Below are 14,624 nucleotides of genomic sequence, written 5' to 3' on the forward strand. Positions count from 1 at the left end.
CTTGCCTAGCATTGCACAGCAAGCCAGTAGCAGAGCCAAGACTTGGACCCAGGTCTCCAACCCCTCAGTTTGGGGCTCCTTTCCCTCTGCTGCAATGTGGGACAGCATCTTGGGGACTGAGCTGGAGGAGAGCAGCTGGAGGCAGAAGAGAACCCGGAGGCTACAGCCCCACCTCCCCACCTAGACCAGAGATCACGAGGCTGGCCAGTCAAAATGTTTATTAAGCACTTCATCCTGCTCCCTATCTTGGGATAATCTGGGGTGTCTGTATTGAGCAGACACGCAGAGGGATAACAAAGAAAATCTCTGGTGGGCTTCCAGGAGGAGGAGAAATGAGGCAGATCTGGTATTCATGAGAAGGAAGGGACATCGAGAGCAGACTTAAGTGAGGATGTAGAAAGGCCTCCAGGAGAAGGAGTGTCTTGTCACTTGGATTCCCTGTGCCTCTTGACCAAGGCCTCCACCTCCTTCATGAACTGGAGACACAGTTCCTCTTCTCGTGGCAAAGCGGTGCCCTGCACAGCCGCCGAAAGCGCCACAGATCCTCTCACCACCTGCATAGAGAGAGGGTCTGTGTACTCACAGCCTGCTTCCTGCTCACAGACCCCTTGTCCAGTCTTCCTCACCACCTTCAGGTGTGCATTAATCCAAATATCTCACCCCCAGTCTATATTAAGGTAGAGATGTCCTGGATCTTAGATTTCCAGGCTTCCTCAGCTCTCAGCAGAACCTGGGAAAACAGTTCTGCTTTGGCTACAATTCTCCAGGGTTAAGATATAAAACTTGCTCCCTGTGTAGAGAGCTGACTATAAGGATGAAATATAAAACCGAGTATCCACCCCAGTGTTCTCAGCAAAGGAAGGAAGAATGTGCAAATCCCTGACCCAGAGTCTCATTACACTTCTGCAATGAAAGGGGTGCCTTGACCCCAAACACAGGCCCAGGAACATAGGGGCTGAGCCTCAGTCCCTGCCATGAAATCCAAGCATAGTCGTAGGCATTCAAACATGTTTTCATTGCTTTATGACAATATCATATAAGCCCTTATTTGCCTTTGTCTCTGGAGCCAGGTCACATGGCTTCAAGTCCTGGCTCCTTCACTTCAGCTGGGTGTGTGGCTTTGGTCAAGTCCCTTAACTTGTCTGTGCTTCCATTTCCTCATTTGCAAAACCTCACAGGACAGTTATGGGATTTAATGATTTAATATATATACAGCACTTTTAAACAGCTCTTGGAACAGAGTAAGAGCTCAAAACACATTAGATAGTATCATTATTGTTATCTTCTCAGAATTCAGGTCAGCAGTTCCACTGGGTAACTCTAGCACTAAAATCAATTTCCAGAAAAAATAAGTTACTTAATGTCTGACTCAGACACATGCATACTTTTCAGAGCCAGTCTCTCTCTTTCCCTCGCTCTCTTCCTCTCTCTCACCCAAGTCAGGGTTGTTATTTTAGACCATGAATTAAATAGGTCCATGGAAATATTTCCTTTGTGAAGCCCTCTCTGAATTAGTAATAGTAGCGTTTATTGAACACTTCCTACATACAAGGCATTATGTTAATTGCTTCACTCTTTTTCCATTTAAACTTTAGCACAATCCCGCAAGGTAGATGTTTTAAATCCCGTTTCCCTGGGGAAGAAACTGAGGCCCAGAGAGGGTCAGTGTCCAGTTCGGTTACAGAGTAAGCTCCTAACCAGGGACCTTCACCCTGCTCCGCCTACCTTGCCTCTGGGATCGACTTTCCCTACAGAAGTGTTAAGGAAACCACTGCTTTTGCAAAGTATTCTCCCCTGACAAGGACAGAGGTTGACTTGGAGGTCAAATAGTGTGTCAGGGATGGGGCGAAACTGCATCCGAAGTCATAAAGGGTAAACACCAGGAATGAACGGCCCCACCCCAACAGGGAGAGAGGCAGAGAGGGAAACTGACCTCCTGGAAATCTTTTTCGGAACGATCTCTGTAGTAGCCCCTGTAGAAGGCCAGTTCCTCCTCATCCTGTAGCATCACGGTGGTGACGGGCACCACACCGGCAGGGAAATTCAGGATGTTGTACAGGGCCAGGTAGGAAGATCTACCTGTAGGAAGATCCAGGCAAGCCCCCAAAATTATCTGCTCAGAAAAGACTCAGTGGGAAAGTATGTGGGTGAGCACTCCCTCAGGGTCCTTCTTGGAACTGCAGCCCTCTGCTTGTAATAGCCAGTTCAGTGCAGGGGGTCAGCCTGACCGCTATCTCCTGCTCCCCACAGTGGAGGGAAGGAGAAAATCAGAATCCACTCTGCACACATGGCCAAAACGCACATGAAAAGATGCCCAACATCACTAATTATTAGAGAAATGCAAGTCAAAACTACAATGAGATAGCACCTCACACCAGTCCGAAGAGCCATCATCAAAAAATCTACAAACGGTAAATGCTGGAGAGGGTGTGGAGAAAAGGGAACCCTCTTGCACTGTTGGTGAGAATGTAAATTGATACAGCCACTGTTGAGAACAGTATGGAGGTTCCTTAAAAAACTAAAAATAGAACTACCATACGACCCAGCAATCCCACTACTGGGCATATACCCTGAGAAAACCATAATTCAAAAAGATACCCGCACCCCATTGTTCACTGCAGCACTATTTACAATAGCCAGGACATGGAAGCAACCTAAGTGTCCATCAACAGGGGAATGGATAAAGAAGATGTGGTACATATATACAATGGAATATTACTCAGCCATAAAAAGAATGAAATAATGCCATTTGTAGCAACATGGATGGACCTAGAGACTTTCATACTGAGTGAGGTAAGTCAGATACAGAAAGACATCATATGATATCATTTATATGTGGAATCTTAAAAAAAAAGGATACAAATGAACTTATCTACAAAACAGAAGTACAGTCACAAATGTAGAAAACAAACTTATGGTCACCAGGGGATGGGGGGTCAGGGATAAACTGGGAGATTGGGATTGACATATACACACTACTATATATAAAATAGATAACTAATAAGAACCTGCTGTATAGCACAGAGAACTCTATTCAATACTCTGTAATAGCCTATATGGGAAAAGAATCTAAGAGTGGATATATATATAACTGATTATTATTATATATAACTGATTCACTTTGCTGTACACCTGAAACTAACACAACATTGAAATCAACTGTACTCCAATAAAAATTTTTAAAAAAAGAATCCGCCCTGCAAAGCCTTACTCAAGTGCCAGGCACTGTGCTCCCCTCTCTGTGTTGCTGAGTCCTTGACTCCTCTCCGCCCCGTGAGATGCGGATTACTATCCCGCATGTACAAATGGGAGACCGAGGTGGCAGGCAGGTACACAGGTACACAGCTAGTGGGCGGCAGAGGATTCAGCCATGCCCTCAAGTACATGGGGCTCCAAGAGGGCTGGAGTGCGCAGTGCAATCCTGAGTTGAAAAGGCAGCTCCTCCCAGCAGCCACCTGTGTGCAGGGAGTGAGCATCAAAGCAGCAGTGAGGTGGACAGAGGGCACTAGAGCAGAGCCAGATGTGGGGTGTGCCTTTGGGCAGCCACGTGGGGGAACCCAGAGGAGAGGACTCCAGGCTTGAGGTGGGTTTGCATTCTGCATGGTATCACCTCTGAGACCTGCACCTGCGCTGGGGATGGGTTGCTGCCCTGTGCTGAGGCTTGCATTTGCAGGTGGCCTGGGCTGAGGCCGCCTTTGTAAGTGAGGCAGCAGAAAGCATGTTAAGAGTGAATGGGGTGGGGGGGGGGACTTCCCTGGCAGTCCAGTGGTTAAGACTCTGCGCTTCCACTGCAAGGGGCGCGGGTTCAATCCCTGGTCAGGAAACTAAGATCCCAAATGCCATGGGGCCAAAAAATAAATAAAAACGTAACATTTGAGGATTTCCCTGGTGGTCCAGTGGGTGAGACTCTGCGTTCCCAATGCAGGGGGCCCGGGTTAGATCCCTGGTCGGGGAACTAGATCCCACATGCATGCCGCAACTAAGAAGTCTGCATGCTGCAACTAAAAGATCCCGCATGCCGCAACTAAAGATCCTGCATGCCACAACTAAAGATCCCGCATGCCGCAAGGAAGATCCCACCCACGTGCTGCAACTAAGACCCAGCACAGCCTAAATATATAAATATTTTAAATGTAATATTTTTTTAAAAAAAGAGTGAAAGGATATGCTAAGAGAAAGAAGTCAGACCCCCAAGCCTCATACCTCATGATTCCATTTATATGAAGTCCTAGAAGAGGCAAAACCGTAGTGACAGAAGGCAGACCAGTGGTTGCTGGAGGTAAGGGTGGGGTGAATTGCAACAGGACATGAGGGAAATTTGGAGGATAATGGAAATAGTCTATATTTTGATTATGGTGGTGGCTATACATGTATATATACATTTGTTAAAATTCATCAAGTTACTCAAAATTGGTGAATTTTATTGCATGTAAATTATACTCCAATAAAGTTCATTTAAAAAGTGAATGGAGGGAATTCCCTGGTGGTCCAGTGGTTAGGACTCCACGCTTCCACTGCAGAGGCCACGGGTTCGATCCCTGGTCTGGGAATTAAGACCCCACAAGCTGCAGGACGTGGCCAAAAGAAAACAGAAAAAAAAAGTGAATGGAATTTGGGAGTGAGTGCTAACAGGTACAGGGTTTCTTTTCAGGACGATGAAAATGTTCTGGAGCTAGATAGTGGTGGTGGTTGCATGACATTCTGAATATACTAAAACCCACTGAGTTGTACGCTTTAAATGGTGAATTTATGTAATCTGAATTTTTTCTCAACTTAAGAAAAATTTTAAAATAGTGAATAGCATCAGAGGTCAAGGCCACAGAGGCTGTGGCAGGACTCAAAGGTCCTGGACTCCTAGTCTCACCCACCCCACCCCCGCCAAGACTCAGTGCCCTCTCACTTGATGCCATGGCAGGATAGCCGATATAGTAGGCAGGGTCTCCAGAGCTGGTGCCAGCAACACGTCCAGGTCCAGGGACATCCACTTGGCTATGAACTCTTGCTGATATTCCTGCAGGGATAGTGGTGGGCAGGAGTGTAAGACTGGCAGAGGTCAGTGTTTTCAGGACAAGGTCAGGTGTTGCCAGGCCGAGTCAGCTTAAACACCAGGAAGAATTCCCAGGCTGTGAGATGCAGACTGAGATGGGGGCAGGACGGGGGGATGTCAGGGTCTTCCCAGGGGCCAAGGCGAAGGGATGGGAAGGGGAGTCTGAAGCTACAGTGATTTGGGGACAATGCATCAACCTGGCCCCAGGGAGGCAGACTACATTAACCTCCTAGGTCACCATCCTAGTGCAGCTGGGCATGCCCTGCCGGCCAAGACAGAGATCTACCTCCTGTTGGGCTACTCCTGTCATCACTCAGGTGTCTGCTGCCCCTGTTCCGGCAGTCCCTCAAGGTCTCCCCAGGCATACATCGCCTCCACTGCTGTGTGCTGCTCTCACAGTTTCTTGGGTGTCCTTGGGGAATGGGGAAGACTGAGAAGTCCAAAGGTCAGCACGGGAGGACTCCTTTTCATACAAATGGGGACAAGACACCCAGGAGGCAGGGTCTGGCCTCAATGCCGGCTGCGTATCAGCTGGCAGCCGCTACAGGGAATCACCCTGTATCTTGTCTCCTGGCCAAGACACCTTGCCTGTCCAATGTTCCCAAGAGTACACATCCCCTGATCAGAGCCCTACCACCACCACCAGCCAAAGGGACCCACAGTCCCCCTCAAAACCACAGGTTCCCTCCCCTAAACTGCGAGGCCCCAGGTCAGCCCTCAGGCTGCTCCAGCCCCGATTCCAAACAGCACCTCAACTCCAAGCGCACCAGGCCAAGCCCAACAGCAAGGCCAAGCCCAAACCAGCCTCCTCTCCCAGCCACATCCCCACCACAGTTCCAACCTTAACCCCAACCCAAACCCAAACCTAACCTCAACTCAGGCCCAACCTTTATCGCAGCTTAACCCAATTCTAGCACGCACTCAGAGCTCAACTCCAAATCTAACCCCAGCTGCGGTCCCAGCCACACCCAAAAGTCTAAATCTAACCCCATGTCAGGCATGACTCTAAAACCCTAATTAGATCCCAAAGTCTAAACAGCCCTGTCCCCAGCAGACAAGCCCCCCTACCAGCCACGTGACCCTCATCCAATCCCCATGGAAAACCCTTGTGAGCTGGACCTGAGGAGACTCGAGTACTCACCCCACTCCACGAATCTCTTCCAAATTCTGGCCAGTCCGGGGCTCCCAGAGGTGGGGAGAGAGGGGGAGACGGACTTCAGAAACCACAGGGCAACACCAGCCTGCCCGGGACGGGGGTCCAGGAAGAGCAACTCTGCTCTGCTCGTCCCTAAGCCCCTGACCACCGCACCAAGCCCTGGGCCCCCTCTAGGTCCCACCCGCTCTAAATCCCCTTCCCTCTCACTGACACTCCCCCTCGCTGAGCCTCTCTGAAGCCCCTCCCCTCTCTGAGAGCACTCCTCTCTTTTGGCCCCATCCCCTCTCTTTCAGTTCCTCTCCTGTTGAGCCCTTCTCTGAACCACCACGTTATCTGGGCCTCCTCTTCCTCTCTGACCCGACCTCACCCCCCTGGGAGCCCCTCCCCTTTCTGAGCCCCTGTCCTCTCTGGGCCCCTTGCCCCCTGAGTCCCTCCCGCTCTGGGCCCACACTCACTGTGTACTTCAGGATCCAGGCCGAGAAACACTTGAGTGGGTCTGGCAGGCAGAGCTGGCTGACCATGTCCTTCATGGTGGGGTCCACAATGTCCCCCTTACTGAGGAACCACAGACACAGAGCTGGTCAGTTACAGCCTTCAGCCACCAGCTGGCTCCCACCGCCCAGCTTCCCCTCGGTAGATAAGCCACGGAAGGAGGTCAGACCCAAAGAAACACTCTGCTCCCACCAGCACCACCCCTGGAATGTGTGCATTCTGAAGATGGGGCCTGAGTGGGTGACTCGCCGCATAAGGTCACACAATTAGCCAGAGGCATCCCACCAGCCCAGGCCCGCAGCTCCCCTCCTAGGGCTCAAGTTGCCACCAGCCGCCTCCCCATTTCCACCATGCCGCATATCTGAGTCCCAGCAGATGTACAGCTTCTCCAGAAGAGTGGCCCCTCCCTCAGCAAATGGACCCCCGCCCTACAGGTGTAAGAAGGCATAAACGGCACGGCGGATAGCGAAGGGGATGACCTGGGGAGACACAGGCCGAGTCAGGGCCTGGAGCTCGTCCTGCTCTGCCCTGTGTTCTCTCTGTATCCCTCAGGATTTAGAGAGAGGGTACCACCTCACCCCTCACCTCCATCCACCTCAGCCCCGCAGCAGGGCGTGAGAAGCCTCGTGCCATGCCCACTCCCTCAGCCCACACAGAGATGAGACAGAATTCGAGATGCCTATTTAGCTGTGACCCTGCCCCTTGCCAAGTGCTTTACTGTGAGCTCACTTAACCTGCACAGCCACCCGGTGTGGTAGAAACCTGAGGCTCACGGGGGTGAAGAGACTGGCCGGGCAATTCTCAAAGGGGAGGCAGGGCAGGGAGGAGCCACCGGGTGTGGGGGGTGGGGGAGGGGGGATTTTGAGGACACAGCGCTCCTTACAGCCATTTGATGGAGGCAACAGAAACCCCTGGCTATGGGAATCATAGGCGTGAGCCCCAGAGTCCCCACCACCGAAGGGGGATGCCTTCCTCACAGGGTGGGGCCCACCCGGCTCCCACCTCCACCCCATCAGTCTTCTGGTCCAACCTCTTCATTATACCAGTGTGGAGACTGAGGCCTAGAGAAGAGACGTGACTTGGCCAGGGTTACCTAGAGGCCTAAAGGCCCAGCTTCACTCCATACCGGGCTCTCCAAACCACACTTGCTGAGTACGCTCTGTGTGTGTTGGGTATATGATGCTGGAGTCCCTCCCTCTCTGGGGGTGATATCTTCTACGGCTCAGGGTGGCAGAGAAGCCAAAGCAGCGGGCATCCAGCTGACTGACTGAGCATGTGGGCTTCCTGCTCACTGCACCCTGGGCTGAGAAAGGAGGGCTTCACAGGGGATGGTCAGACAGAAGACCCACCAATGAGGAATGAGGGACGGGGGGAGGGAGCCCTCCAGGCCTGCCCCCCACCTGGCTCACCTCCTCCCTGAAGGGCAGGGGGGCACGGTGGGGTGCAGTGGGTGCACATCTTCAATCAGCAGCGCTCGCAGGCACAGCACCAGGCTCTTCACGTCCCGGGCCATGGGGCCAGCCGCTGTGGTCACTGCACAGAGGGGACGGAGGGAGGCAGATACACCGCATCCTTTCTGCTCTGGGGACCCCCACTGCCTGGCCTCGGAGGGTGGGACCCAGGGCCATGATCAGGGCAAAAGGAAGAGGCCCTGGGGCCAACCTGGGTCAGGGGTTGAGGACGGGTGGAGTCGGCAGACTGCCGACTAGTCAGACTAGTGCCTGAAAGGAGACCCTCGTCTGGGGCAGAACATCAAGAGACCGCTAGGAGAGGTTAAAGCACCTCTCAGTGGGGCAAGAGTCACTGGACTAGGGAGCCAGGCAGAACCTTCTCCCAGATTCCTTGATCACCAGTGGGGCCAGTCTGTCTGAGATACAGGACAAGTGAAATGTCCTTGGAGAAAGGCAAGCAGGTTTGTCTTTGAATGGATGTGGCCAGAGGCGGACAAGACCTCACCCGATTTCCTCCCCTCGACAGCAGAGGCAACTCCGGAGTAGCTGCAAAACCCCACCCACCCAGAGCCCAGCTCAGCACCTGAAGGGAAGGACTTGGGTGCCAAAGAGGCTTGGGCACCCAGCCAGTACACTCCCCCGGGACCCAGCACACAAGAATGGGAGCTATTTCAAACCCTCCCATGACTTTCTACTGCCCACAGCATAAATCTGAGCTCTTTGACTGCCCTTCAAGGCTCTAAACTATCAACTCCTTCCATAACTTCCCCTTCTAGCCTTTCCACACACCCATATTGCTCCAGGCAAAATAGGCTGCTTACAGAATTACAGCCTTCTAGATGCCACTCCAGCTCTGCATGTCCATCCTTCAAAACCAAGCTCAAGCGACTTCCCTGGTGGCTCAGTGGTTAAGAATCCGCCTGCCAATGCAGTGGACATGGGTTCAATCCCTGGTCCAGGAGGATCCCACGTGCTGCGGAGCAACTAAGCCCGTGCACCACAGCTGCTGAGCCTGTGCTCTGGACTCCATGAGCCACAGCTACTGAGCCCATGTGCCACAACTACTGAAGCCCATGCACCACAACTACTGAAGCCCATGCGCCTAGGGCCTGTGCTCTGCAACGGGAGAGGCCACTGCAATGAGGAGCCTGCGCCCAGCAACAAAGAATGGCCCACGCTCTTCGCAGCTGGGGAAAGCCCGCGTGCAGCAACGAAGACCCAATGCAGCCAAAAATAAATAAATTAATTAATTAATTTTAAAAATCCAAGCTCAAACACTGCCTCCTCCAAGAAGCCTTCCCTGCCTTTGACCTGCCTCTGAAAGTTTAAAATCTAGACTTTTAATAAATCTCTGTTGAAGAAAATGTCAACTTCATCCTGTAAGTTCCCACAAGATTTGACCCTCTCTTAGAGCCTCGATCACTTGCTGACTAAGCCATTCGGATGTCTAAGAGCACAACAGGGCCAGGGTCTAGGTCTGAGAGTGTTCTGTGTCCCCATTACAGGGCCCACACAATGTAGGTACTCAGAGTGGGGCTGAAAGATAGGTGGAGGGGTGGATAGATGTACGGATGAATGCACGATAGATGAAAAAATTAATGGAAATACGTATGGAGAGGTGGGTGGATGGATGAATGGAGGCACATATGGATTGACTGATGACCAGTTGAGTGGATGGATGGAGAGATAAATGGGTGAATGGATGAATGAATGAATGGAAGGAAGGATGTGTGTAAGTTCTTCAAGGGCTGGGATATTTGTCCAGTTTGTTCACTGATGCATCCCAAGTACCTAGTACAGTGTCTGTCTTTGCCCAATAAATTAAATGGCAGATGAATGGTGAAATTGCTTCATGGATAGAGGCTGGGATGATGACTACATGGGTGGATGAATGGATGACGAACTGTTATAGATGGATAAATGGATGGGTTGATGTATGAGTAAGGGGAAGGGTAGGTAGATGGATGCATATACAGACGAATGAATTAATGAAGTAATAAATGAGTGGACAGTCTATTCCACTGCCACCCATACCAAACATGGTGTGTTTAGCTGTGGCTGAAGCAGGAGTTATTTGAAGCCCTCCTACCTTGACCCACTTCCCCTAGTACTTAGCTAATGAGAGTTGATGTGCGGACCAGACCCCTAGTTCCTCCAGGCTGGGCTGGAGGAACCCACCACCGAGTACCTGAGGCAGTACCCTGTGGTTCGGAGGCAGGCACCTCTGAACAGACACCACTAAAGCTGGCTGGAATGCAGACACTGCCACCAGCGTTGGTACCCATGCCCAGGATGGAGCTCCCTCCTGCCAGGAGAGCTCCCTCACCCGCTGAGGAGCCCCCAGGTGTCTTCTTTAAGTTCAAAGGGTTGAATCTGTGCATGGATGGGGTTGCTGCAATCAAAGCTGAGGGAAGCAGAAGAAAAGGGGCTGGGAGGGGAAGGTTTAACTGGAGAAGACTGGCCCGCCCACAGAGAGGCCGGCCTCCCTCAGAGTCACCCCCAGGGCCGGTGAGCTCCACCCGGGGTGCTGGAAACCTCCTGGTGTCCCTTCAGCTGAGGGGAGGGGCTGCTGCGGCAAGAGTCATCAACCACGACTCCTCAAATAAGGATCAAGGAGCCCACAGCTCTGCTATCAGAACTGGGAACAGGTTCCAAAAACAGGTAGAAATAGATACACCAACAGCTGAGTGGGGTGCAGGGGAGGGGAGGAGAATAAAGAATAAGAACAATTAGAGAGAAGCTGGAATAGAAACAGAGATGTAACTTTCCAGAACCTTTGGACCTGAGGGCCCTTAGGGAGCATGGAGTCCACCCACACGTTGTCAGATGAGGAAGTTGAGGCTCAGAGGGCAGAGAAGACTTACCCAAGAACCTTGGTCCCAAGGTCTGCGTGACCGGCCCTCACCTCACCCTCAGCCCTGAGTCTGGACTCTCAGCTGCTTCTTCGTCCTGGGCCCAGCCCCGGCCCCGGCCTGCCCGTTGCAGAGAACTGAGCAGTGTCTGGGGGATGTTGGTCTTAACGAAGGGAATAGCTACCCGGGCCTTGAGCCCTTTCACAATGACCCCATCCTTGGCCACCGGCTTCTCCAGGAACTGGGCCAGGCCACACATCGAGTCATGGCCCTGCAGGGAAGTGACTTGAGCTCCAGCCCCTGGGGGTCAGGGTGGAACCAGCCAGCGGACAGACTCTCACCCCCGCTCCGCTCGCACTCACATGCATTCTCTTGCCCTCTGAGACTCAAGTGCTGCACGCTTAGAAGGATTCACAGATGGCAGAAGAGCACAGCACGGTGGTTAAGAGATGGGGTTTGGGAGCCCGACCACTGGTTCGGTTTCCCAGTTGGCCACTTTCTAACTGTACAGCCTCGATTAAGTAACTTGCCCAATGTCACACACCCAGATGCTCATGTGTATACATGCACGTGTACCCCCAGGGCTCACCACGCTGTCATAGGTAGCCTTGAGGCTGGTGGGACCCCGCAGAGGAGGCCTCGCTGTCTCTTCTTTACTTTCTTCAATGCCTGCCGTTGTTCCTCACATTCCCCCAGGACATCTGTCAGGCAGTTCACCTCCTGGTGCACTTTCAGTGCCTGAGCAGCGCTGAGGGAGACCAGAGGGGGGCTCAGGGGGTGGCCAGGCACAGGGCACTGAGTCACCCCATCCCCTCTGCCCACCCTGACTCAGAGCAGAAGTGACAGACGACTGTGGCACGAGTCACCTCCCAAGCTGGCTGCAGCGCCACAGGGTCACACCTGTCCCACAACTCCTCTAAGCAGAACAACGACGGGTGACATCCCCCACTCCACCCAGAGCCCCGGGGTTGGGCCCTGACCCCGACCTCCCCCACCCCGCCCTCCCCACCCGCCCCCCAAGTAGCTACAGAGGATGCTCTCCAGACTCAGCTTGTCAGCCCGCAGCTTCTGGGCCAGCTTCTCCTGGGGAAGCTCCAAGAATGGGCTTGGGGTCCAGCTCTGGCTCCTATGGAGGTGGGGGGTGGGCAGATGTCATACTGCTCCACTCAGGGCCCCCCACACTCAACATCACGCCAACATACTCCAGTGGACACAGTGTGCTCTTCACGTGTTCCTGTGCTCATCTTTAGCATTAAAGACATCTCCTGGTCTGTCTCCCGGTTGTCATGAAAGCCCTACAGGGACACAGGTGTCCTCTTCTGTGTCTGCCTCCCCAGAGTCCAGCCCAGGGCCCGGCACAGAGAAGGCCTGCCTCCCTCCTCGTACCGCTATCCAGCAGGGACACCAGGGGAGTGGGAGTGACTCTACAGGCACATCTTGGGACACAGGGGTTACGGAAAGTGAGGCTCAGTTCTGTGAGGGTTGCCTTCAGGACTCAGCCTGGCATCCCTCCTTTCCTTCTTCTCCAGTCCTCCCACACCCCTGCTGGTCTGACCCTGGGGAAGGGCAAGGTCCAGCGTGGGTGGCAGGAGAGCTGGGAGCCATCCTTGACCACAGCACTGTTCAGCTCCCCTCCCGTGGCCTAGGTCTCCTCAGAGAGGAAAGGACCGGAAGTCAATGAGGAGTCAGCCATGCAGGTGAGCACAGACAAGCTCCCCAGCCACTCTAAACTCAGCCCTTCAGGGTGTGAGGGAGGGCCTGAATCAGCCCTCAGGACTCCGGTCAGGGGCAAGGGTGACGTGACAAGGACCTAGCACACAGCGGGCACTCAAGAAGGCGAAGCCGTCTCCCTTTGCCCTCCACGGTCCCAGCTGAGACCCTGCCGCTGGCAAGCTGGAGTGTGGGTTGGGTGGAGTTTTCTTGGTCCTGGAAGGGAGCAGGGGAGACAAAGGGGTTTTCTTGGGAGGTTGGGGGCTCCAAGGCTTCTTGGATTCTTCCTATCCTCACCTTACTCTCCTCTGCAGCGTCTGACTCTGAGACACCTTCCTTCTGGAAACTCTCCCTGCCCTCAACTCCCCTGACTTTCCCCTGTTCTCCAGCAATTCCCGCTCAGTCTCCTCTGGCCCTCCTCTCTCCTTACGTGTCCACCTTCCCTGGGCAACCTCAGTGGCCACATGGGCCCCACAGTGCCCAGATCTCCCCATTTCTCCAGTCCAGGCCCACCTCCCACCAGGCCTCAGACCCATTTACCCACCCACGGACCCACAGTCATCCAGGACTCATCACTCTTCTGTCAAACCTGTTCTTCATGAGATTCCCAACTGATGCTACTTGTGTCGCCAATGCAGTGAACCTCAAGATCACCCTGGATCCTCAGACCCAAGTTCTTTTTTCTTTTTTTCTTTTCACACACACACACTGTATTTTATTTCTACAAGACACCAAGCATTGTAAATGGATGACCACAACAAAAGCAGCAATGATTGCAGTTACCAAACACGAAACACACTCACACTATGTCATAATAGTGACAGACCCAAGTTCTGACCATGGATTGACAAACGCTAACACGATCACACGTAAGATAGATGTTTTATAACACTTCACACGTGCCAGGCCCCATTCCAAGCATCTTACATATAATAGTTCATATCACTCCTCACAACAAGCCTAGGAGGTAGGTCATGGTATTTTCTCATTTTACAGCAGAAGACACTGAAGCACAGAGAGCTGTTTACCCAAGGACCTGGATTCACGCCGGCCTGTGCAGCCCCAGTGACCATTCTCTTATCCACACACAATGCCAATAGGCGGTCCTGCCTCCTTCAAATCTCCCACCTCGGACTCCTTCCTGCCTAGAACCTTCTCTGTCTCTCAGTTTTCTTACAGCCTCCTCACTGGCCTCCCTGCCTCGAGACTCTACCCCTCCAGCTCAGCCTCTTCACTACAGCCTGGGTGATCCTTTCCAGACCTTGTAAAACCCAAATCTGACTACAGGTCCCAGTTGCCCTCAGAATAAAGTTGCAACACCATTCTCTTCAGGATGGTTTAAAGACTTTCACCATAAACATATAACGTGTTCACACATAGATACACCAATATTCGCAATTACCCAGTACTTACCCAGCACTAGGAACACGTCAAGCACTCTGCCTGTTAAATCTTCACCAAAACCCTTAAATAGGTGCTTTTATTATCATTTCCGTTTCACCAATGAGGGCAACTGGGACACAGAGGTTAACTTTCTTGCCCCAGGTCGTAAAGGTGGGGACACTTAAGCCCAAGTCATCTGTAGCTTCACCGCCACCCTCTAACGGCTCTCGGGAGGGGAGCTTTTCTGATGAAGCACTTCCTGGGTGCCAGGCACTGCCCTAGGCCCTTTCTCTGCCTGGGTCCCGGTGGGCCCATCTCACCAGCCTCTTCTTGCCTATTCCCCTCCCGTATACTGCTGCCCAATCCTTCTATTCACTGTGCCATGTTGCCATCTCCGTGCCTCAGCTCAGAGCTCCCCAGCCTGTTTGCCACAAGTGAGGCAGGCTGGGACCTGGGCCCCTTTGCTGCTGTGCTGCAGTGCTTGCACCTGGACACACCTCTCCTCCAGCAACAAAATACAAAGAAACTGTATG

At 52.8% G+C, this 14,624-nt stretch overlaps 1 protein-coding gene across 1 annotated transcript; it reads right to left on the bottom strand.

Moving 5' to 3' along the window:
• Window positions 1-215: 215 nt before the first annotated feature.
• LOC112400379 (fatty-acid amide hydrolase 1-like) lies at window positions 216-5,454 on the bottom strand. Its single transcript, XM_024746083.1, has 4 exons — window positions 5,334-5,454; window positions 4,901-5,011; window positions 1,934-2,079; window positions 216-554 (listed from the first exon to the last, which is right to left on the bottom strand). Exons 1-4 carry the CDS (start codon window positions 5,410-5,412, stop codon window positions 426-428), a joined length of 465 nt encoding a protein of 154 aa, XP_024601851.1. The 5' UTR covers window positions 5,413-5,454; the 3' UTR covers window positions 216-425.
• Window positions 5,455-14,624: the final 9,170 nt, after the last annotated feature.

The sequence above is a fragment of the Neophocaena asiaeorientalis genome, unplaced genomic scaffold (genome assembly GCF_003031525.2).
Source record: "Neophocaena asiaeorientalis asiaeorientalis breed wild unplaced genomic scaffold, Neophocaena_asiaeorientalis_V1.1 scaffold51, whole genome shotgun sequence".
Lineage (NCBI taxonomy): Eukaryota > Metazoa > Chordata > Mammalia > Artiodactyla > Phocoenidae > Neophocaena > Neophocaena asiaeorientalis.